General features: G+C 39.0%; 1 protein-coding gene across 1 annotated transcript in view; it reads right to left on the minus strand.

Annotated features, from left to right (window-relative positions):
• Positions 1-292: 292 nt before the first annotated feature.
• Positions 293-26,139, minus strand: part of EYA4 (EYA transcriptional coactivator and phosphatase 4) — an 85,689-nt gene continuing 59,842 nt past the window's right edge. Inside the window, exons 11-17 of the mRNA XM_012805448.2 lie at positions 18,475-18,564; positions 12,912-12,970; positions 12,644-12,804; positions 9,938-10,052; positions 6,760-6,881; positions 4,669-4,769; positions 293-728 (exon numbers count right to left, since the gene is read on the minus strand). Coding sequence (XP_012660902.2) covers positions 648-728; positions 4,669-4,769; positions 6,760-6,881; positions 9,938-10,052; positions 12,644-12,804; positions 12,912-12,970; positions 18,475-18,564 — 729 coding nt within the window. The 3' untranslated portion in view covers positions 293-647. The remainder of the gene's footprint in view (positions 729-4,668; positions 4,770-6,759; positions 6,882-9,937; positions 10,053-12,643; positions 12,805-12,911; positions 12,971-18,474; positions 18,565-26,139) is intronic.

The following is a 26,139-nucleotide window of genomic DNA, read 5'->3' on the forward strand; positions in this document are numbered from 1 at the left end:
CAGTATGGACATTCTGGTTGCCAAACTTAAAAAAGAGACAATATTATATTCCCATTTCCCCTCCCTTTCCCCTCCCAGACAAATGAAAGAAAAATTGCATCCACTTTCAAAGTCAGCTGCTAATAAAGTCACAGTAAATTATTTTCATCCATAATTTACACAAATTACAGGTCTAGATAGGACTGTCCTTATCCAGGCTGAGTGCATTCCAATTCAGATTTTCTGGGCTAGGTAGGCTAAAGTCAGATTCAAACCTCAGGGCTGAGAAGATCTCCCATTGTGAGGAATGTAGTTGACCACCTTGTCGGATGGAGCAGGTGTGCGGCTGCTTTGCCGGGGTAAGAGTTCTTTGCCAAAGCTGTTAATTCCAGTTAGGACTCATTTGGTTTGGACCAGCAACCTCCACAGATTTTTTTTTTTTTGAACCATTAAAGTGTTGTAAATATAAGACCATAGAGTTTTCTTTCTGTAGCACTAAAGTTTAATTCCATTCAGCCATCTGAATTCTTCATTCTGGAATCTTCATTCCAAATGTGATTTCATCCTTTAAGACAATTTATATGTGTAGAGCCAGAGGCATTGAATCACACATAAAAATTCAGTGTACTTGAAATATAAAAGACGGATCTCCGGCTGGAGAACACAGTTTACAAATACTCTAATTCCAGTGCTTGATGTAGAGCCAAGAGGTCTGAGTGACTTGATATTCTCCAAAAGGGCATGTTGTGCTGTGTGGTTAAGACAGGAGAGCAGAAGAGGGGAGGGGATGAGGAATGGAGAGAGATCATGAACATTGTCTCAGTGAAGCAGCAGTGCACACAAGGGTGTGCAGTCCACCCAAGTTCAAGGGAGGGGGTTCAAAAGGAGGGGTGACCACGTCTGAAGGCTTGGCATCGTCAAACTAATAAATAGATCTGAACTGGATTTTAGTCATAATAAATGAAATGTTTCAGGCTCTTTACTATTTATTCTAACATGCATCGTTACCAACATCAACATCTGGAAAATCAAGCTGGCATCAAAATCCTCCCCGGCTGATGGGAAGCAAGTTTTTGTTGATGTTGTTTTGAGACAGAGTCTTGCTCTGTCACCCAGGCTAGAATGCAGTGGCGTCATCATAACTTACTGCAACCTCAAGTTCCTGGGCTCAAGTGATCCCTCCTACCTCAGCCTCCCAAGTAGCTGGGACTGAAGGTGTGTGCCACCACATCCAGCTAAGTTCTCTATTTTTTGTAGAGACAGGGCCTCACTCTTGCTCAGGCTGGTCTTGAGCTCCTGACCTCGACTGATCCTCCAGCCTCAGCCTCTCAAAGTGCTAGGATTACAGGCATGAGCCACCACACTTGGCCAAAAGCAAGTTTTAATCAATGCATCACTCCTAAAGGTCCATCTCTCAGTTTAAAATAAAATACAATGATAAACTTCTTGAGCCCTAAACTTTCCTTTTTGTTGTTGTTGTTGTTTTGTCGAGACAGAGTCCTACTCTATGCCCTGAGCAGAGTGCAATGGTGTCACAGCTCACTGCAACCTCAGACTCTGGCTGTAGGCATTCTGCAGCCTCCAAAGCTGCTGGGATTACAGGTGCTTGCCAAGGCACCTGGCTGGGTTTTTCCATTTTTTTCATGAATTGGGGGTCTTACTCTGGTTCAGACAAGCCTCAAACTCCTGAGCTCAAGCAGTCCTCCAGCCTCAGCCTCCCACAGTGCTGGGATTACAGGCATGATTTATTGAAGAGAAAAAGAGGGTAAATTCCCTTCTATGTAAAAAATAATTTGAAGCTGGATTATTTAAAGTAGGAAGAAATGTGAGAATAACCTTCTTACTTGTTTGGGATTGCTAATAACTTAAGCCAGTGCAGTCAACCTGATTTATCTCACTGGCATGGAGTGGAGAGAAAGTCCTGTAACATACATTTTGGGGGGGGGGATGGGGTAAGATATTCCTAAGGGGACAAAAGCAGGTTCTTGTGGAGCAGAGTATCTTAGCTACTACAGTGGTTTGTGGCCTTCCAAAGATATATCAGTATATAGCGTATATGTGGATTTAAAATTTCATAAAAGGTGGCAATGAGGATAAAAAGTCTAAAAGGACCCCACTGGGGAAGATAATGAAAAAAAGAAAACAGGATGATGAGTTTGAGCAGAGGGCACCCCCCAGATTACATATGCATGAAACATATGTTCATGTATGTAACAGAAACACATACATAGGAAACATGGCCAGGACTTTAAAAAATTAAGCATTGTAATAATTTTTACAACTGCTATATAACTCTGTGCTGCCTAATATAGTAGCCACTGGCCACATGGGACTATTTGGCACCCAAAATGCAGTTAGTCCAGTTTAAAATACAGACTGAATTTCAAAGCCTGAGAACAACAAAAAAAATGTAACCATCACATCAATAATTTTTACATTGAGTAGGTGTTGAGATGATAATGTTCTGAATAAATTGGATTAATTAAAAATATATAGTATTAAAATCAGTTCTACCTGTTTCTTTTTACATTTTAAGAATGTGGCTTCTAAGACATTTTCAATTCCATATGCAGCCCACATTACGTATTTCTATAGGAGTGAGAAGTTATACGTACTTATTCTGAAACTTTGAGATCTCTTCTTAAATTTCTCAAATAGTATATGTTAGGGCAAACTAAAGCACAGAAATTCACCCAGAAGTGACCTTTTTTTACTTTTTTTTGGATTCAGCTCAGATCTATTTGTAATAACAAAACAGTATTTAATACTTCTACACATGCGATTACTGCTACATCCAAAGAAAAGCATGCATTTTGGGTACTAGAGAAACCAACCACCTGTGTTTCAAAATAGAATTATAAGACTTCACCATCACCAAAACTGTACCTACATAAACAACCATTTGGAAATAGCATTCATTCTATCTGAGACTCTTATCCATTTGGATCCACATCTTTTTCTCTTGAAGTTTCGGGTGGAAAGCAAGTCTAGCTTTCACACCGTGGATAACTCGAGGTAAAACTCAGTCAGTTTTAACTGTCAAAGGCATATACTGTAATTGGTTTGGAAAAGGGAATTATATCACTCCTTACCTGGACACATGTGAATTTCACATAGGCTAAAAGACGTATAAATGTTCCCTGGAGTGGCCACATCATTAACTGCTATTGGTTGTGTGTAATTATGGTGCCAATATGAAAAATCAAAACGACATAGACTCAGGACATTGACAAACTCCAGATATTCCAATTGCACATGACTGGAAACATTTCAAGCAGCAGTCAGTCATGAAAGTTGTTTTTTGAGGTTGCAGTCTTGACCTCATACAAAACGTTGTGGGGCCGGTGTGCTGTCTTGGGTCACTGACACTGCTGGTGAAGACCGAGGCGCTCTGTGGGAGGCAGAGTCTGCACCCCGCTCTCTTAATGGTATGGAAAATCATGGACAATTTCAAGTATGGCTGCCAACACTGTCACAAAACCTTCTAAAATGGAAAAGCTTTTCCTTTTTCCTGATTTTGCTTGATTTAAATGTACCAGAAACACAAATTGTTTCCTTTCTCTTTCTATCATAGCCATGAACTTTTCTACAAAAGTGTTTATGTTGATTTTTTTTTTTTGGAAATTAGAAATCAGCTAAGCACTCCAGCACAAGAGTTTGGTGAAGGCTTTATTAGATGACAATTTAATATTTCCTTGAGATAATAAGGAACATATTCTTTCTATGTAAAACAATGATAATTTTATTGTTTAAAATATCAATTCATCATTTTCCTTTGTTTTTTAAATTCTATCTTGGCTGGATGGCATTTCATTATTACTCAGGGAAGGAAACAGATTTTGGTATTGTTTTGAGTGGCAGTGTGGTGTCAGGGGCCAATTCTGATAGCATTCTTCTTTAGATACTGAACCAAACATTTAATGGTTTTTAACTGCCTTTGTCTCTTCTTCAGAAATATGGGCCAGATGAAAAGCCTTATTTAAATACTTAGATAAGCCTATGAGGTCTTCTGAGTATGCTCAAAGCCAGGCTTCAATCATGGGTCAATGGCTCACCAAACCAGATGCACTTCTTCTGGAAGAGGTGAGGCACTTTGCCTTTAAGACAAGTTGGCATAACAGGATCTGAGTAACAACTCATTCCAATAGTATTGATTAAAATCACTTACAGAGGCTTTTCTACAGCTATTAAATCCAACCTTGGCTTTCACCATCATGGAGCATACTTGTTTTAGGCGCTCCCAAAGATCACATGGTCTAGGAGACTCATGAGCCACTCACACAATTTCTGCATGGAGCTCATTCGACTTCTTTATCTTGTTAAATTTCAGTGCTTAACAATGGTTATTTCCCCCATCTTCCCTAAGTCATCTATATCTGGATGAATTACGTGTTAAATTTATTAGGTACACATACACAAATATCTATTTTCATTAAATTTTCTTCATACACACAGACAGTCAGATATAGATAGAACTAAATTTTCCTGCTTTTCCCATCAATTTCAGGCAAAAAATGCTAGACTCCAAATGGTTTATTTGAATGTAAGTATTGACCCTCTCATGCTCTTATTGCTTTGCGTCTATGAATTTCAATCTTTTGTCAAGCTGCCATTGGGCCAAACTACAGAAATGCAAACAAAAAGGCTTGCATCAGAAGTATCACACCGACATTGTTGGAGACAGGTTACCTTTTTTGCTGCCTGTTCTTCTTCTACACCATCCCCAATTACAACATACACTACTTTTCTGCCAAACCTTTGCATTATTCGTTCAAAGCAACTTTCTTTTCCTGGAAGATAAACGAGATAAAGTTCAGAGTGAAGTTACCTGGTTAGCGGCATGCTCCTCATCTCGGCCATCTCCAATCACAACATAAGTTATGTTAGTGCCAAATCTGGACACTATACGCTCAAAACAGCTTTCCTTGCCTGAAAAACAATGCACTGCTTATTCTTCCAGCCATTCCATTCATTAACCTAAAGATTCATAAAGTGTTAATGTCTCTTGAACATCTCTTGAACTAGCTTACAGCCTCTGGGTTTATGAAATCGACACACGTGCTTGAATAACATAAATCTTTACTTAGGACAGATTTTCAACAAATGTGTTTCGTGCTTCAAAAATGTCACAAGGGTTAAGCACTGGACCTACAGAAAATGTTCGCATGTTTTACTCCACCAAAAGAGGACTGGGCCAACTTTATTACAGGCAACTATGTGTTTTTAACAACCTTTGTTGTTTAATTCTGCATATCAATTTTATCTAATTTATTTTAAGTAGCATAGATAAGGGAGTCGAATATGTTATTCTGAAAAGTCCTGAAGGTTCACCTCCAAAGAGAGAAGGAATACTAAGGTGTGGATTTGCCTTGATGAACAACTCCTTTCTTCAAGTGGGTGAGAGCTAGTCTGCTCAGCACTTGCACTAAGGGTGCTGTCCGATGAGGCCACAGCACTGGTAAGACTGGTAGCCTGTGACTGCACTAAGGGAACACCACCATGCAATTTCTACCTGGTCTTTTTTTCAACCCTGGTATTATTCTCTAAATTTCATTCTTAGAATTTCATATATCCATGGCTACTTTTGTCTTTTTACTTAATCTGATAGTTCAAAACGCCAAAAAAAAAAAAAAAAAAAAAAATTCTAGCTTGAAGGGGACAAATAAAAGTAATTTGTTTCTGATTAAATATAAGGGACAATATTGCCCATAAAAAAGAATATTTCCTTAACTAAAATAAATGTTTATCTTGGTATAAAGTTATTTGGTTTGCCATAAAGCAAAATTACCTTTTATGCAGTAACACTGCTAACATAAATACATTTAAATAAAAAGTGTCTGGCACTGCTGTCCAGGCTCTGAACTTCAGTGCTCAGACAATGTGGAATTTACTTTATGGAATGGCTCTCTTAAACTCTACTGGAACAGCTGCACCTGGGGGCTCCGTTGCCAGAGCCAATATCAGACCTCCTCAAGGGCCAAGGAAAGTTATTTTTGGTGGGGGATTTTAGGATTTTGAAGCTTTCTTGTCAGTGTGCCAGGCCTAAGTTTGTTGACCTTCAGGGCACATTACACAACCCATTTATTTTCTCAGGCATTTCCTTGACAGACAGTGGAAGACATGAGCAGTTTTCTTTTAACTCTTTCAAGATAGCAGAAGCTGATGAAGTTGTATTTTTGAATGTTTACTAGCATTCTGAATCTGTGAAAGCCACTTAGAGTCCAAGATGACTCCACAGTTAGCTAATAACTAAATAAACAAGGGGGTAGTTCTTGGATCGCTACTGCATACTTTTGGAGATGTGGATTTTCAGCCACTCATCGTGTGTTATGAATATTCTATTTTGTTTTCCTATTTATGAAATTTTTTATTTTTCCCCCATAATTAAGCATACTAGTTCAATCCATCCAAGACCCCCATGTAATGCCAAAACTGCATTTTTATCTTGGCTCTAGATGATTGTGTATGCAGGGATATAATACTATACCCCATTCTAATGAAACTATTAAATACCATGGCTGGAGATACTACATGTGATTTAGATAACATGTGCTGAAATGTTCTGTGAAATATATAGAGCTACCCAGATACTGAGTTCAGAATTTTACCATCTAACAGTCTTAGTAAAATTCATCACATACATACAGGGAGTTGTAGAAGACTCTCCAACTTTATCCAAATTTGCTTCGTGTATTAACAATGAAATTATGGGAAAGGGAGCCATGCAGAGGCACACAGACATGGACACGTTCCATACAGAGTTTAAAACAACTTCTTTACCTATTTTAGTTGCACTGTAAATATTCTCAATGGGGAAAGCACCGCCTAAACTATAGAGCAGGACCTTCGCGAGCGCTGGGATCAGCTGGGTTGTTGTTACCAAGACATTCACGCAGTTACTCCTAAAACAGGGAGAAAATACATACATCTGTTTTCTAACACTAAATAATGCGTAATAGATTTAAAATTGTCACTGGGGTCTCTAAATTCCGTAATAAGTGTGCCCTTTGAGTATTCAGAAGTTACTGCCTATTAGCAGCTACTCACCAAATCATGGCAGATCATTCAGAATGAAACACAAGTCCACAACTGTATTGTGACACTTAAAGTTCTACATTATATTTTGTCAAAATAATGTACTATTTAAAGTCATGTACAGGTAAAAGTTACAGAATGCAAACATGGTGTACAACGATGAAGCATGGCCTTTTGGAGTTTAGAGATGTGGGGTTTTGATCCGAAGTCTCACCACTTACACTGTGTGCTATTCAGTGACATCATTTCCGTTTAAATTACAAACATTTTATATATTTTTAATAGAAAATTTAAGAAAGACAGAAAATATGAAGAAGGAAATGAAAAGAATTAATTGTTATTCAACTACCTGGAGAACTACCTACCTTGTTCTGTCCGTTTTATCCATTTACTATTATCTTTTTATGTTTTATAGTATATCTTTTTTTATTAAATCATAGTTGTGCACATTAATGCTATCATGGGGTACAGTGTGTTGTTTCCATATACAATTTGAAATATTCTCATCCAATTGGCCAACATAGCCTTCATGTCATTCTCATAGTTGTTGTGTTAAGACATTTATATTCCACATTTAGAAGGATTCACATATACCCTTATAGGATAGATCATAGGCATGATCCCAACAATCCCCCTCCCTTCACCCATCCTCCCCTCTCCCCTCTCTGCCCTCTCCCCTTTTCCTGTATTCTTGGGCTAAAATTGGGTTATAGCTTTCCTATGATAGCTAACTATTAGTTTCATAGTAGGGTTGAGTACATTGGATACTTTTTCTTCCATTCTTGAAATACTTTGCTAAGAAGAACATTTTCCAGCTCCATCCATGTAAACAAGAAGGAGGTAAAGTCTCCATCTTTCTTTATGGCTGCATAGTATTCCATGGTGTACATGTGCACTTATTTTTAGTGTTTCTGTTTGTATAGAGGTTTTTTTCTCCTCATTAGGATCATATAATTTCGTATTGGGTTTTATTTATTGTAATATCCTGAGCCTATTAGTTGATATCATCTATTATTTCCCCTCTCCCAACACAACAATGTGTGCCAATACTCTACCATGTAGATGCACCAGAATTTTTTAAAGCTAAATTTAGTTGATTAGATGGCTTTTGATTCTGTAAATATCAGAAATAATGCGCCCTAAATTTCTTCATACATCTTTGGCCTTAGACTATGCTCATAGAACAAGAATTAGGGTTAGAGGGTCACTAAAGTTTGCTAAAGGCTCTGACACACAATTCAACAGAGCTTCTATTTTTCTGACCTCGTGGGCAGTCTGCAAAAGCTGCCAATATATAGATTATAATTTAATAAGTATAATTTAATGAAACATAATCTTAAAATTTCCACATCATTTAAATATTCAATGCATAATGATTTCTTTTTCTTCTCTCCTTTATAAATTTCTTAAAATCTAGATCCCTGTAGTTGCTTTAAGGGATCTATGTTTAAAAATCTGTATATATTATATATAATGCAATGAATGTAGCCTATAAATAATGATCTTTGTTTTTTAACTACTTAGGAGACATCTCTTAGAAATAGTGAAGGCTGCTGACCTTCCTCCTCTGAGAAATCTACCTTCCGCTACATTTTATATACGATTGCAGGGGCTCAAGAGTCCTCCCGCTCCAGCTTACCAGATCTTTGCTCTCTCTGTCACCAGTGACAGAGATGGCAAGACAGTAAGTCACATTTTCCAGCAGCTTTCATTATAGGTAATATTTCCTCACATGGAGCCAGAATCTTCCTTCCCAGGATTCCTACTCACTGGTCCTAATTCTTTCCTTTATAGATACAGAAAAACCTAATGTGTTTTCAGCTTAATGTCTCACATAGCGGGGACCTGTAATCTGGCTCCACATCTGAATCAGCTGACCGAGCTCTCTGGCTCCTCCTTCCAGCTGTTTCTTTTGCCTGGCTCCCCTGGTCCAAACCCCTGTGACTACTGTGCTGAATGCAGGCCGCTTCAACTCTGTCACAGCCCCTGCTGGAATACGATGTCAAAGATCTCAGCAAAATACTGTGCTGCGGGTTCCCAAAGCCAACCCGCAAAGCTTCTTTCCTCGTCTGTTCTCCATTCAGACTTCCTGCCATCAAGCAGCTGGTGCTCGTGCTACAGGGTCAGCAGCCATGTGCAGGATTTCACACACACTCATTCACTCTCATGTTCTTCATATGGGGCTCTTTTGACCTGCTGAGCCTTTTCCGTATCCTGATTCAGTCTCTTTCCCCAAATGCTGTATTACCGACACATTTGCTAAGCATTCTTTCATTTACTCATCTAACTCAGAAATCCAACCACGGAAGTGGACAGTGCAGAGATTCACCCTCCCCTCGCTACCTGTCACTTTCCAGATTCATATTACTTTGTGAATTCGCATGTGTAACATGTGGTTGTTCAACCAGTTATCTATCAATTTAATTCTATCATCTCCGATTTCACTGTTTAGTTCAGAACACAGTCAGAATTTCACTGTTTAGTTCAAAGAACACAAAGTCTAGAGTTTTTTTTCGAGAGTTTGTTCTTGCTTTTCTGATGCATTTAAATCATGTGTATTATCTACCATGGCCTAAAAGCCTAACACCTGCATTCTTTGTAGAAACAGTACTGTTTTATTTCTGTTTCACCCCGTGTACTTGGCCACCAACGATGCACTCTTTCTTTTTCAGAAGAAGTCATGTGGGGATCATCAGTGGTTATAAAGAGAGATATGGAGAGAGGATCTCTCAGTTATTCTGAGAAGCAGCAACTCTCACCCAAACACACACACACAGAGAAACTGAAAATCACTAGACTTGGAATTGTCATGTCCCTTTAAACTCTACAACAATCTAGGAATTAAAACATTTTGACGTATATTGTGTAATTAGAACTAAGTCTTCAAAACAATAAACATAGAAATGGCAACAATTTCACTTACCTCGTACTAATAATTGATAAAGACTTAAGTGCATTGGTTAGCCAGGAATCTGTCAGACCTTCGATCTCTGCCCTTAACTGTAGCCAGGCGTCCCTCTTGGCAGGGCCAAGGAGTCCTGTGACAGGAAAAGGCAGGCAGAGTCAAGCAGTGAATTTTTTTTTTTTTTTTCAGATATCCAGTCTGGACTCCCTTCTATCCTGTATAGATATTTTTCTTATTCAGTCTCTATGAGAAATGAAGATATATATTTATACCAATATTGATCCTTCTTTTCTGAATTGGCTATCCACTCATCTATTCAACGAATTAAAGAACTTCTCGGTGGCAGGCACTGGGCTAAACAGTAGGGATAGAGAGTTTTTCTTCTGGTGCTCGTGCTACAGGGTAGTACGGAGGGTGCCCTCTGTCAACTAGGACTTGATGCAGTAGAATCCAATCACCTGAAGAGCTTTGAAAACGCCCGTGCCCAAGTCTCATTCTAAAGGACTGGGCTGTCGAGTCTGGAGGTACAGTCAGGTTCTACCGGCCTAGGGACACAAACCTCGAGTATTTGGCTGTCTGAAAGGTTTCTTAATAATCACAATCATGCTTACTGTGAAACAGTAACAATGACATTATTAAAGGTAGCTACTGGAATTTTTCTAATCCTAGTGCTAATGCTATTATACTTTGTTTTGTAAAAAGAAATTTAAATTGTGTGCATGATACAGGTATAGATGATGATGGACAACTACGATGTTATAGAAAAGATGTTCTTGAAAAAGATCCAGCCCTTGCTTTCATGGTATAATAAGATCATGTCAATCTGTTTAAAATACGGAGGGTGCCAAAAAATGCATACACATTTTAAGACAGGAAACGACTATGTTATCTACTATCTACTCAAGTCAAGCTTGACTTCTAGACGATTAAAAGAGGTGCTCAAACGTGACTTGTATTCATCTTTTGTTATCAGTGCATATTGAGCATTACAATTTTAATACAGTTTTTTTCTTAAAATATATATACATTTTTTGGCACCCTGTATATATAATTTTTTTTTTCAAAATCAAGATTTACACCTTCTTGCAAGTTTTACTTGTCCTGATTTCAATAAAGAGATGCTCATGCATGATAGGAAATGGGACTTCCTAAGAGGTTAAGATTATTTCTTAGCAATTTGTCAATTTTTAACTAACTTTAATAATACCATAAAAGAGGGAATTAATGACACATTTGAATGATTAAAATAAGATTTCCCTAAAGGATATTTATTTTAAAGTTAAAGTTAAACTTATTACCCACATTTGATTTTAACTGGAAAACCTATTTATTTGATTTGACAAAGGAACAGGTAGAGAGATTAGAACAAATTAGGAAACCAGGGTTTTTTACTTAGAACTTTGGGCAAGTCCGTAGCTGCCAGGGGCCAATTTCTTATCTGGAAATGAAAGTCTTCATGTCTAAACTCTCTTTTGGTGCTAATGTTCTTATTGTCTATGATTTTTTTCTCTTGCATTTATTATCTGTTAGGCATCTGTTGTGGGCTTCACTGACAGGCACCGGGGATGCAAGGTGAGCCCCACTCTCAGGATGTATTATGGGAGTGTGAACATTTATTCAGTGTGTTATAAATATACGATATAGAAATTATAATATATAAAAAAGAAGTATTATTTAAGTATAAATTAAATATTAAGTATAAATTTAATATAATCTATGTAATATAAATATACATAAATATGCAATATGTATTAAAATTTTATTTACTGTATTGTATTCTATGATGTATTTGTGAATATATGAGGTATGGTATACACATGTATAGTTAGCTGGATAGTTCTGTTTTGGATTCTGGTGTATGGTTCTCAATAATATTTCCTTTTTTTTTTAAACAAAAGAGAAGAACATAAACAAACAATAAACTCTGGAACATATTTCTTATGTAATCTCATAGAAAATTTTAAGAATCTTGTTCACCTAAAATTGATTCTAAGAAAAAAGATCAACAAGGTTTATTATATCTAGGAGCACATTCAGGATTCTAGTTTCGATATAACAGGTTTTACTAACCCCCATGTAAAATAAATGAATGATTATAAAATCGTTCAGATAGTACCTACAGAGTATTTGAATTTTTAAAACCCATGATCATCACAGCCAACACTATTAATGGGTAAGATAAGAAAATGTGTTTTTTAAAGGATAAGCTTGTTAAGTCTCTCAAATGACATAAACAACCATTTATATATTTTTTTCTGTAAATGCCTCCTTTATTTTTTTAATTTCAGATTACTATAAGGGTCCATACGACTATTTATATTTATGGATGACAGGATTGCAGAAAGGTAATGCTTGCTGGTTAACGCTGCTCCAATAATTAAAGCTCTCTTCTTCAGAAAGGCCTTCCTCCAACGGCCTTGGCAAATTCCTGTGTCTAGTTTGCACTGATAACGTCCCAAGCAGTAGCTGATGAAGGCGAGTTAAATGCCTTTCTTTATATCTTGACTAAACACGTGGGCACAAGGGTTCACAAAGAATCCCCAATCCACTCAACGGTGGGGCATGTTTTATTTCACAATCAAACTTTCCCCCACGCCAATTCTAAGAAACATAGTTCAGTATGAGCTTTTGCTGAGTACAGCAGGACAGTCTTTAACTTGGAACACAGTTTGAATTCTACCTACACCCAGGGTGCCTTTATTAGATTGAGAAAGCCACGCATACCTCCCACATTGTTCTTGTAGGTGTTATATAATTCTTTTACTCTTCTGTAACGAAAAGCCAACTTCCTCATCCAGTCCACTCCTCCTCTTACACCTGTTGGCAAACAAAGGTTTGCACTACTTGCAGCTGCATGGAAGCCATCAGTTGCAAAACTGTAGGTACTGCAACACCCAAAATACATTAAAAAGAGATAAAAGAAATAATTACATGTGCAAAACTCCATGGCTGAATTTCTGTAGGAAACAGCAGACTGAAAGGCTTGGCTTACCTTAAGTCTTGCCCATTATCATCAGAGGAAACATCATCTATGTGAACTTGATCACACTCCTGTGAAAAACAGTGGAGACATTACTTGAAGGCTTCCCCATCTTTCCATTTGATCGGACTACGGCCAGAAGATGGCGGCATGTACCCATCCATCCCACCATCTCAGGCTTGTTTTCTTGGGCTGGAGAAGGACACCATTTCTACTGTCCGAGATCTAAATCCAGAAGACTGCCATGAAAAGGGCTCAGAAAACATGTGCCATGAGGGTTTTGTAAAGAGCAATTTGAAAAATGATTTTACTGTTAATATCATTGGTAAGAAATTCTCTTCTGAATCTCTGTAATCACTTGGGCTCTTTGCCTGACATTTCTGTTGTGCATGGCATGGCTAATCCGAAGATATAAAAAATCCTGTTTGGTCTGCACATTTTTGGTGGTTACTATTATTTATCATCTGCTGAGAGGCCACAGAAGGCCATGTCCTCAGATTAGGGTGTCCTGTGAGGTTCCCATGACTTCCTGTTGGACCATAGATAACCACCAATGAATCAGGCTCGTGCTCTTTTAAAGGTCTTGGTCTTTGTAAACAGAAAAAAAGGTAATAATCACAGAAGCTGATATTTTCTTTTTTCAGGTTTTAAAATTATCAAACAAAAATTAAGTATAAATAAAGTGAATTAATGAAGATTTTCTCTTTCAAATGTGCTATAAAACTCCAAGGCTAATAAACTTCAGGTATGTATACCCACACAGTTGGCCTAATTTCTAGTAATAGAGTGCTCAGAACAAATGGTCACTTTTCAGGATAAGAAGTCTTATTCTGCCTTTGAATAATCTGTAAAGTTCCTATGAACTACTATAAGATCTGAAGGTGGAATTTGGCGAGAGCATTTAAAATACCTAGTCCTCAGAATAAATATACAATAGCCAATGGTAAATTCTTATAGTTTACAATAAACTGATTCCTTATAATATAAATAAGCTCAGAAGAAGTATGGTCTGGCATCTTGGCTCTATTTTTCCCTCTTGAATTATTTAATCATACAAATTCTGACTATATCTATAGTGCTTGGCATTCAAAATCAATTAAAAAAAACATTCAGTTTGAAAATATGCCATACTAAACAAAGGTTTTTCACTTAATATTCTCCAGCTTTCTACACAGTATATTAATCCTGTTTCAGTTTAAAGATAATCTAGCCGACTCCTCTAAAATATAAAACTCAGGACAAGCTTAATTAGTACCATTTCAGTATGGTAACTTGAAAATCTAGGTAAATTAATTTTAAAAGTTCAAGTGATTTACATAAATTATAGGTTTCGTATTTTTGAATAAATCTCTACCCATATTGATAGGTGAGAGGCCAGAAAATTTAATCTGACCCTGTGGGTGATATTTGGTTCAATCTGGCATGGAGTAATCACTCTACAATTCTGTCTTAAATAAACGTCAAAATGCTAGACAAATGATAGTCCTCAACAGGATTACCACAATCATTTAAGTTTTATAACACAAAGTTCAATAATGTAAAATAAAAATATTCTAGATGGCGAGGACTGTACGAAGATATTTCTATCAAGAGTGGGGGACAGGGAGAAAGGGCAGAGCAGGTGCTGAGGCTGCCCAAGCTGTGAACAGACAGTGACCAAGTATTAGTTGAAAAGAGTCTAGTTCAAATTGTAACCAAAAAGAGGCATTATGCTTCTAGAAAAATCTCGGGCCAAGGTATTGCATGCAACCACAGTAGCTGTTGGACTGGACTTCCAAGGGAAGGGTGAAGAGATTTTACCAGTTAGCAGGAATGTTGAAAAAAAAAATTCTTTTCCCAGAATATGGAGGCCCCATAGTAGTTCCAGAAGATGGGATTACTTCTTACTTAGAGATGGAGAGTACATTCTTGGAGAGTACATACAATTTACACCAAAATAAATCACTAATGAAATAGTATCACATGAAGTTGCCCATTCCACTGAAGTTTTCAAATCATTCCTCACATAAATAATTCCTATGTCTTTCCTTCATAATAAACTAATGTTATCCCCTCAAAAAGGGGAGGGGATCCTTAAAAATTATAATAAATCAGAAGGTATTTCTATATTTAATAGCCTCTCATCCTATTTTTAGAGAAATTCCTCTGACATTTTAAGTATTAATTCACATGATTAATTTGTGTATGGGTTGCCCAAACATTTATTTTTTACTCTTGGGGACAACAGTATATCAAACTTATTAGACCATGAACTCCGTATTTAAAGTTATGTTTGAGGTTTTTCCAAATCTAACTTCTCCTTCAATTTATTTAGGCCTAGTTAACTGTGCCTGTTGACTCTGGAAGGTTGCCTGAGGATTACAGTCCAGTGAAAGAAACCTGAACTTCAATTAGTTATATTTTTAGGAAAAGCTAAATAATTATTCTTCAATCAGTTTTTACTCTGAGGAACTTTGCAGGAATCCTTTAGACCAAATGTGAACTACTAAAAACAGTCTGATTGCTCTTGTGAAACACTGCGCAAACTCAAACATTTGAAATAGTTCTGATAGTAATCTTCAATTTTTTAATTATGCTCTTGTAAAGCGACCACCAAGTTGTCACTGATATTTATCAGTTATAACGCACAGCAGTCCTCTCTCACTTTTGCAATCTCAAACTCCCCGGTGTCTCCTTGTCTGGAAGTTATTCTAACTGAAACAGCATTTTATTTAAACACACAGCGTTGTCCGCTCAGGGGGAGGATTAGCGGTGTCCTCTCGGGGGGAGGAGTGAGACAGCATTTGCCTCTCTGCAGCTGGGCAGGCTGGATGCAGGGAAGTGTCTATTAGGAGGATTTAATTTTGTATCTTTTAAGGAATTGGGTGAGGAGCAGCTGCTACTACATATGTTGCAGTGTCTATTGAAGGATCTGAGTCTCAAATGTTATTTTTAGGTTAAAGCAAGAACCCTGAGAGGTTAAATATGCCAAAAAAAAAAGCTAATGGTGGAGTCACTCTCTTGAGGAATTCTTCTCTTTGTCAGCAGAAGTGAAAATAACTTCATTCCAGTTACGGAGCCTGGGATACTCTTTGGTTGCAAGAGGTATAGTGAAACAAAACATGGTATGAGAGTCAAGTTGACAAGGTCGGATGCAGAAGGACGGAAGGGATGCATGTAACCATCCCGAATGTTCTTGAAAGCTATTATTTTGATTTCATTTAACTTTAGTGCTTCTTTATCTCACTTAACTCAGTAATCAACTTGTCTGACTTGGGTACTTTATCTGGCCGTGCAGCAGGCAGGTGTACGTGCATGTTTGAGAGTTCAGTCCATATAGCATAGAACCTCCAGAGTTCACCACCTCCTTACACTGACCACCTCCTTAAGTTGACCTGATTTTCATGGCCTGGACATGCACCACATGTACGTATCAGTGCAACAGAGCTAGTTCCTTGTGTGGCCCACCTCTGTATGTCAACCAGTTACGGTTCTTTTGGTGGTTAACTTACAGAGGTCCTACTGTATATGCAGAGACTCAGTTATTTCATTAAGTGCAGTTTTATTAGAAGTCCTGTCGGATATTTTAAAAATACATACAACATAGTAATTGAACTAAAATAAAAAGTCTTTAAGTATCATAGATGAATATAACATGCTTTTGATGTACTAATATTCATTTCAAAGTTGCAAATTCATTACATGTATATGCTACTTTTACCTTCTGACTTTAGTGTTTGTTTAAAAGTTGAGTAATAAACTTATTCCATCTGGCTTCTAATGTGCCACTAAAAAAGCCATTTTATTCCATTTATTTCTAGTAAAAAATAATTAACCAAATGAAATAAACGCCATAAAACTTGGATACAACCACATAAAATTGTTTTCTTTTTACAGCTTTGGAAGAATTAACACACTGAGAATTTTCTTTATTATAAGACTGACCCATATTAACCAACAGAAAAACTAACCCCAAAAGTTATCACTACATACAAAAAAAAATCAAGTTCCAAAAAGGTTAAATGTGTTTTCTATTGTCTGGTGTATATATAAAATACATTCTGTGTACTAGACAGTAATAAGAAGCCGGATTAATTTAAATCAGGTTTTATAGAGGTGATTTATTATTTTTTTGTCATCAAAAACTTGAAAATTTGCCCAGATATTGACTGATCTTTTATATTATCCATTACAGAAAAAAAGGCCACTTTAAAAGACAGTAAGTTTATTATCCAGTAAAAATACTGAATCCCTTTAGAGAAAAAAACAACGCAATGCTATTATACAGATTTTCAGCATGTACATTTCATTCATGGGATGATCTGAACCATTCATTTTTACGCTCATGTCTCCAGCATAACTAAAACTTGACCTCAGACTTTGTCAGTTAAAAAAAACTTATTTAAGTCACTCAATAACTTGGCTGTTTTATGCTTTTTAAAATTTCAGCAGGGTGTGGGAGAAAAGCATGTGCTCCGGAGAGAGGCAAATCTTTCAAATTCTGGTTCTACCCATTCAACAGCAGGTAAGCCTGGCTGCGATTGTTATGCTATGAACCCTATAGTTTCTCCCCCGTAAAATTAGTGTGATAAATATATTTATTTGAAGATATCGTGAATTAATTAATGAAAAGCCCAATATAAGATATCTAGAAGTAGGTGGGGGTTCAGTGATCATAATTTCCCTCTTCATTCATGATTATAGGTAAAAACTTCTATTTTATCGTAAAATCATGAGATAAATAATAAATTTAAAGACATCATTTAGAAAAAAAAAAAAAGAGAAATACTTATTTTAGCATAGTCATGCTTGCCTGACAAGCAATTCTGCCACATGCACAAACCACTTAGTTATTTCAGGTTCTACTATCTGAATGTTTTATAACCAAAGTCACGAGCACACAGACTGCACGCCTTACTGCAGTCCAGATTCACCTACTGTGGGGCTATTTTTTTCCTTGGGCCTTTTCATCTTTTTGTTTTTGTTGCTTTTACTTTCTCTTCCTCTTATTTGCCATTTAGACAGTGTGTTGCCATTTGAGGTTGGAAATGGAAAGATAAATTTTAGAAAAAGAGAATGTAAATACATTCAAACCCATCAAATGTGTTATAGAAATAGCTTAGCACTGCTTTATCCAGGAGATGAGGAAATAAGGAATAATAATGTGGTCTAAAGTTAGATTTCAGATTATCTGCAAAATGTAATGATCATGCTATCATCATGAGTGGTATCTGTGAATACTGTCTAGTGATTAACCCATGTAGCGTCCTGGTTAGTCAACCGGAACAGCTGATGTCCACGGCAAAGGTGCCAAATGGGTTGTGGCTGACACACTAACAGAACCAGGAGCAGAGTACGGGACAGAGGAGTTGACCATCAACTCCGACACACTTTTGCTCTGTGTGTGCACGCCAGTGCATATATGGTATTACTTGTGAACACAATTTAACTTTGTATTTGTGTATACACTTTTCCCTCTTGACGTGAGCTTTGTGGTTCTCTTGAATTTCTATCTTCCCGTCGTCTTGGGGAAGATACAGAAACCATCTAAGAGCTAGTGTTGGATACGCTTCTTCCCACCTTTCAAAAGGCTTACCTCTAAGTCATTAAAAAACAAATGTGTGTCAGCAAGATTAAAAATCATTTCCTCCATGCGCAGTCCAAGGGTTACAGCCATGGGGGGATCCTGAAAAGAAAATGCACATGTAATGAGGCAAAATTTCAGTAACCACCAAAACATCTGAAGGGCATAATTGCTGCGGGAGGAAGAGACTGCATGGGCTTTTGCTGATGATCCAAAGTCTAAATCTAGTTACCTAAAAAGGTGACTTTCCAGAGACTCAGGACATAACAAGTGCACTGACTCATCTGGGAATTCAGACATACATACAGATGGCTCAACAGACATTTTCACATAAAGCCAACTGGTTCACATGGCTCAGTTTACACATAATCCATGGGAAGTCTTTTGGAGAAAGGCATTTGGATGGGGTACTGGTAAAAAGAGGAAAGAATGTCCCTTTTAGAATGGTAACAACCAGAATTAAAAGATAAAAGTATGTCAGTTGGGTGTGGGTAAGACTTGGAAAGACAATGTTTTCTTGGGGTGGAAGAAAAAGAACTGGTGCTGGATGGTGCAACCAGCACGTCATAATTAATTGCATTTTGATCAACAGGGTAATAGGAATCTCTAGTCAAACGTGTAGAGTTTGGTCTCATCTGAGTTTGACTAGGGGAGAAGAGGAGAGGGTTGAGGATAACTAAAAGAAAATTACCTCCATAGACGTAATCTAGGTAGAAAATACATGCTTTTGGCCATTTATCAAAAGTAAAGGGGTTAACAAGGAGTCCAAATGACTCAATTTTTGTTTACAGAAACCAAGATATTAAACAGCAGCAAGGACCTGAAAATCAAGACCAGAGCTGTGACTTTACCATGATTAACTACAGCTGAAGACTTGGCAGCAGGCAGCGTTAGGGCTAAAAAGTAGGAAAGTTTAGGGATAGCAAAGGAAAGTAATTCATGCACAAACATTGTGTTTAACATTATCGAAGTTGGAATGATCTCTAAAGGAGAACTGCTAATAGGTGTGACGCTGAAGATATGGAAAATAGAAGACCTGGACGCCACCAAGCCTTTGAATTTGAGACCAACCAAGGGGGTGTTAGCAGGGAGAAGAATATGGTTTGGAATGAAGCTGACAAATCTAGAAGGATAGTATTGGTGTTGGCTCAGAAGTTATTTTGGAAGACCTCAGAGGGTGATTTGGGTTGAGTGGCTGGGCCAGGAGCCAGACTGGAGGGATTTGAGAAGAGAGAACCAAAATTGTGTTTTCAGTGCTCTAATAAATGGCATTTCAAGAAATGTATTTAAATGTGGGGAAATGTTAACTCTAACTTTACTTAATTTATGATAAGAACACACAGTGCAGGTCTGGCCAAGCAGTCTTCGTCTATACCCACTACTCCCCTGAACTGATTCCACTCGCAATGAGAAGGCCCCCCCTCATGCCCTCATGTCACACCTCCATGACAACCAATCTTAGGCCTACGTTTCCTTCCATAGTGCTCTGAGGTGACAGCCCCAGACTCAGTGTGAACACGCCTACATGCCAGCTCTGTGCTCTGCAGCCACTGCAGCCTGGAGACCAGGAAGGGCACGCCAAGAGACAGGGACTGAGCGCAAGGGGTCACTCGAGTGTGCGGCTCAAAGCTAAGACTTGATGAAGGAGAATATGGAGATAAGACAACAATAACATGTTAGATTGCAACAGAACTTTCTAATTGTCTACATCTTCTCCTTTGAGATTTCTGTGGATCTCAGGGCCCAATATTCTCATTTCTCAAAAATGAATGTTGCCTGTCCATACTTGACAGCCTCCTGGCCTCATGTTCTCCAGCCAGCCTGACTCTCCCTCCGGATCCATCTGCCTTCCTCCAGGGACAGGACCACTTGGGGCAACAAACCCAAAGATCAAATACGTGCTGTTTTCTCCAACAAATGTTCATTCAAAATAAGAACAGACATATTCTGCGCCTGTTTTGTGTTTTCAGGAGTTTTAGAACTCAGCAGGATCCCTATCTTTTCCTTCATGTAACATTCTTTCTTTTTTTTTTTACTCCTTTTTTGTTGTTCATGTTTTTCTTATAGTTTTTGAAATAAAATCTCTGATGGTCGAATAAACTGTTAAAAATATTTATACGCATTTTGTCTTTTTTTCTCTTTAAAAAATTCCTATTGCTAGTCTCTCTTTTGGGGGGTCTGGGGAGGAGGCACAGGGTAGGCACAGAACACAGAAACCTTGTAAATATTCTGCCTAGTCATGGAACCATGAACAAAACGTCTACAGAAATATCAGGAAAAATCAAATATAATTACAGCATGAAAACATGTAATTCCATTAGGGACGCTCTGTGCTTTTGAGGAATGTTCGCTGATGCAAGACAATGAAACTGAGCTCCACGCTCCTCTGCAGGGCTGCTGCTGTGGACTGCCCTCCAGACGTGGATTTCAGATGGGGGCTCAGAAATATCTTATTTAAAAGTTTTCCTCCCAGAGACCAGGTTGGCTAGACTCTGATCCAATGATCTGCCAATTTTTCTTTATAAGTTTTAAATAAAATTGTTGAACGTCTATGTTCATTCCTCACATTTTTTGCATTTACTGATCGGATTTAGGGGGATGGGAAAAAACCCACTATCCCTCTTTGATTGTTAAGTTGATCAATGCCATGCTTCTGAAGCACGCAACTCTCTGTGTTACCCAAACAGTGATAGGAAAAATCCCATGAAGAATGCATTTGGTACCTCTGATAAGCATGCAAACAAATACCGTTTATTTGAGCTGCAAGAATCCTCCAGCAAGCAAGCCTAGCGTATGGTATGATGAAAACTGCATTTGAGCACTGCATTGGAATGCAACCCCATGGCACTGGGAGGGCTGCTGCACATTTGTTTTTCAAGCTGCGGCGATTCCACATCACACACTCGGCTAGAGCCAGAACTTAGTAAGCATTTTGGCAAAATGATCATTTGTTAACTGGGAAAGTTTAGGTTTGTGGTTTGCTGGAGTGTGAACTAGCTGCATTTTACTAACATTTCCAGAGAGCAAGGCCTGTTGAAAGGGAGATGTTTCGTCAGCCGTGCCAAAGGCTTGGCACAGATGGGCTAGGGAGTTATGCCATAAGCCAAGGAAAACCAGGCCTGTAAGAGGCGGTGATCTTGTTTCTAAGAGAACGTCTGGTGAGGGCTTACTTTCAAATATCTAATTTTGCTTTTTGTTTTTTTCCAGCTTACTAAGTCACTGGGACAGCTAATTCTAAGTAAGCAGATTACACTACCGCATTCTTCCAGCTAAAGGCCTCACAGACCTAAGAATTCAAGAAAGATGACTGGACATTTGGTGTGTGTAGTTTTAGAGATATCCTTGTGTTGGGCACCATCTGTCTCGCCAAAATACCATGAAGGGGCTGCCAGTTCCACTGTTTTATCAGGTATTTGAGAGTGAAACATACTTCTGGGTTGAATCCAAGTTTTATACAAAGATGTTTGCTCATTTTCATTAGATGTTCGTAGAATTATAGGCACCTTATGAATCAAGAGTTGCTGGGGTTTTTTCCATTTAACGGTCGTGAGTGTTGAGTTTAGGGTCTAAAATGAAGTGATAGCAAAAACTTGGATAGAGGGAAAAAGTGGGATAATAAAGGCACTAACAGGGTTTTGTGGAAGCTCTGATACATATTACACATGTATAATAGTTCCAAAAGGTTCAAAGTGTCTACAACAGAGTTTAATACAGGGAAAACTGAACTTCTGCCAATTTGTTCTGTGTATTGCTCTATCAAAATACTGAAAACCATTCCCAAAACATTTTATTGAAGGGAGAGGGAGGGAAAGAGGGAGAAGGAGGGAGGGAGAGAGAGAGAGAGAAAGAGAGAGAGAGAAAATGAAGAAAATAAATAGCTCTTGGCCTTTCAATCTGTGATCCTTAGCCAGATGTTACCAGTGTAGAACCAAGTCAGGATCAAGTACAGCACTTCTCTAAATCAAAATACGAACGCCTATTAGCCATGTTAGCACAGAGCATAAATTGGAGCCAGACTGTCTGTCTATGGGCCTCTGCCCTGCGTTGGGCCATCAGCTGGAATTCCTGCTCTAGGGACACACTGTAAAAATATCTCTGGAGAGGCAGCAATTATGTATTTTTAAAGAAATGGAGGACTTTTTTTTAAGGCCTCCAGCTCTTGGAACAGTTATTCCTCTGGGACCTGAAGCACATGTGTAGACGTGTGCACACACAGACGGAAATGCAAGTTCATCACAGGAGACAAACCAGCTTTATGAACTGAGGATGGAAACAGTTGCTGGAATTTTGAAACTACATCAACTTCTCTAATCAGGGATAAGGGATAAAATGAAATTCAGTCACGAATCAGAGGGGAAACTTTACAATTGAGATTTTTGTCCATGATGGATAGGTAGTGGGCTTAGAGAGAATTTGGGGAATGGTTTCAGAAATATGCATTTATTTATAACATATGTAGGTCATTATAGAAGTTTTGAGATACTCAAAAATCAAGAAATAGGAAGCCCATGAGAATGGAATGAAAAAGAAGCCCTCCCAGCAACACCGATAAGCCAAGCATGCTGACACTTCCACGGGTTAATCAGAGAGGGTGTTGCTGTCACTGTGTTTTCTTGGAAGTGAAGTGATGGACCTTCAGACGGTCTGTCTTAAAACTTTCATAGTGGGTGGCACCTGTGGCTCAAAGAAGTAAGGCGCCGACCCCATCTAAAAACACTTTTGTAGGATCCAAGTATTTAATGAGTGTCTACTATGTGTCAGTCATGTTCAAATTCTGGGCAGAGAGCAGATAACCAACAAAGCAAAGGCCCTGCTCTTATGGGGATTAATTTCATTACTGGATGAGATCTCTGATAAACAGACACAAAACCAAGTAAATATAAGTTTTCCAGGTGGTATTGGGCTCTATGCAAAACCTCGGGATAGGCAGACCCAGGGATGATGTGGAGAAGTGACACTGGCCAATTTAAAGCCACCGCAGGGAAGATGCCCTGAATCAAATGCAAATGAGAGGCCCCAGCAAAATGAACCAAAAGGGAAAATTCAATGTGGGAAGAAGGTGGCTCCTCAAACTTGGAAAGAGTCATTTTAGGGCAGGAACAGAGAGCAGAGAAGGAGAGCAGCACCTGGAAGGGACATGGGCTCCAAGGGATTTTCTAGGGACGGGACTATCACACCATGGGCAGTGGTGATGGGAAGAAGCCAGGGGGCTCAGGGAAACAGGCCATTTGGGGAGCAGATTCCTGGGTGAGTGAGAACCGTGGAACCAGCACACAGGGAGGCGTAAGAGACAGCAGAGAGTACGGCTGCAGATGCAGGCGGCACAGATAAGAAGAGGGAATTTTCAGTTTGAATCTTTTTCTCAGTGAATAAGGAAGAGGTCTGTACAGAACTGGGAGAGCCCTTTGAAGACCTGAAGGGAGAGCGGGCGTGAAGCCCTCAGAAGGATAAGTTCATTACCCAGGAGTATGAGCACCCACTATGGTCTATGGCCACATTCAGCGGTGGAGGAACAGGGGGAACCAGTGGGATTTTCTGTAAGGTGAATGTGATGGAGAAACAAAAGAGGAGGATAGAGAGGCTTCATGCAAAAGTAGGCGTATAGCGATACATCAGGACTCTGATCTGTGAGGGCGACGTCTCAGACAGAGGTTCTCCCACTCACCACGCGTGAGAAACACCTGTGCTGGGCCTTCTGTAACTCCCGCTGCTCAGGCCGCACCCCATACCTATTAAATCATATTCTCGGCAGTGGGCTCATGTATCAGTCACTTAAAAGCTCTCCAGTGATGCCAACACATAAGCAAGACTGAGAGTCAGCAGGTGGTGGCCAGAGCTGCATCACTGGCCTCACCTGGCAGCCTGCTAGGATGGCAGAAGTGCAGACCCCACCCCAGATCTTCCGAACCAGTATCCGCACTGTAACAAGACTGCCAGTGACAGGACTCGTCTTTGCACGTTAACAGTTAAGCACCAGTCTAAAAGCGGTCATGGAGAACTGCTGGGACAGTTAGGGAGGACCAGAGTGCGTGTGACCTTCTGGATTCCCAGGAGTGAAGCCTCTGGGTACGTCCCAAGGACCGTCAGATGTGAGCCAGTGGGATCACTGAGTAGCAAAGTGGATCGGCATAGTTTCTTGAAAGCTAAACTTCTCTAGAATTGCTTAAAGTAATGAGGAAGAGTTCAGTTTCCCGTCTTCACCCCTATAAGGATCATCTGTGAACTTAACGCCAAGGACCAAACATGATGGATGGCAGCAGTAGTTTATAGCGATAGGAGAACATGGCACTTGGATGGAAAGAAACAAGTCAAGCTGGTGAGACTGACCCCAGGAGGCTGTACTAGACAGCGCAGGGCCCAGAAAAATGTGGGGCGGCAGACATGGCCAGCAGACACGCCCTGTACAGCACCTCAGCATGTGTGGAGAAAGGTGATTGGAACCTAAGAAGAAGGCTAAAAGGGTGGGTGGAAACTGAAGAAAGCTGATACAATCGTCTACCTCTTGACCTTCAACCTTCTCTGTAGCTTATGGCACACTTGAACTTACAGTTAAACTTCCACAGCATGCTTAAATCATGCTGATGAAAAAAAAGAGCAAAAAAAAAAAAAAATGAACTGTGCTTTGAACTTCTTTTGAAAATAATTTAATTAATGATCTTTAACAATTTTCATGGCACACCTAAGATCCTCTCGTGCCACACCTGTGTGCTGCGGCACACTGGGGGAAAATCCCTGCCCTTCCTCCTCAGGGCGTGAGATTGAATGATCATCGACTGAAATAAAAGGGACTGAAAATGTCAGGGCAGTTATGGGGGCGCCTCGAGAAGTCTGTGCTGCTAAGCTATCAGGTACCATCATCTTTCTTGTGCATTAGCTTCATGTTGATAAGGATGGACCCTTTTTTCCCCTTTTCTTCCAACACCACTTTTTAAGGTTGGGCTTGAATAAAATTAAGATATCTGGCTTTTTCTATCACCTGGAGCCATTCAGTGTAAACGAAAAAGGCCATTTCTCTAAAATGAGGATCTACTCAACACAAAGCTCTGAAAGAAGAGACTGCAGGTGGTGCTGACTCTCAGCTCCCTAAGGTGGAGTTTGAGAAGTGGCTCTGGCCTTGCCTTAGCTTCATTTTCATATGTATATACTGTATTCAGGTATGCACCACACACACACACACACACACACACACACGTCCCACGCATGTGCAGTCCAACACACTGGAGCAGTCAGGCAGAGCACAGCGCGTTGTTTGAACCTTGCAAACTCGGAACTTACTCCTTTTGCATCAATCTGCCCAAACCACTGTCTAGTCACCCGGCATAGTGCTACTTCTTTACCATACTGAGCTGAGTGTCTCACATTAGGAAGTACAACAAGAGATACAAATATAATATGAAAACGTCATGTTATATTTAGAATATTCAGTTGGTCAAATTTCGGATTTTCTTGAAACAAAATAGGTTATGCTCACTGAATGATTCCTCGGTGGTCGCCAATGGGCTGAGTTTTAATGAATTAACTCATTTAGCAAGCATGATCAAATTACAACTTTTATTATTCTCCTCATTTTATGTACAAGGTAACTGAAAATCACAAGTGCTAAGTCAGCTTCCCAAGGTCACAGGGGTAGTAGGAAGGGAGCTAGAGTTTGACCTTGGTTGGGTTCATTCACCCTTC

Source organism: Otolemur garnettii, unplaced genomic scaffold (genome assembly GCF_000181295.1).
Source record: "Otolemur garnettii isolate 467f Iridium unplaced genomic scaffold, OtoGar3 scaffold00042, whole genome shotgun sequence".
NCBI classification, from domain to species: domain Eukaryota; kingdom Metazoa; phylum Chordata; class Mammalia; order Primates; family Galagidae; genus Otolemur; species Otolemur garnettii.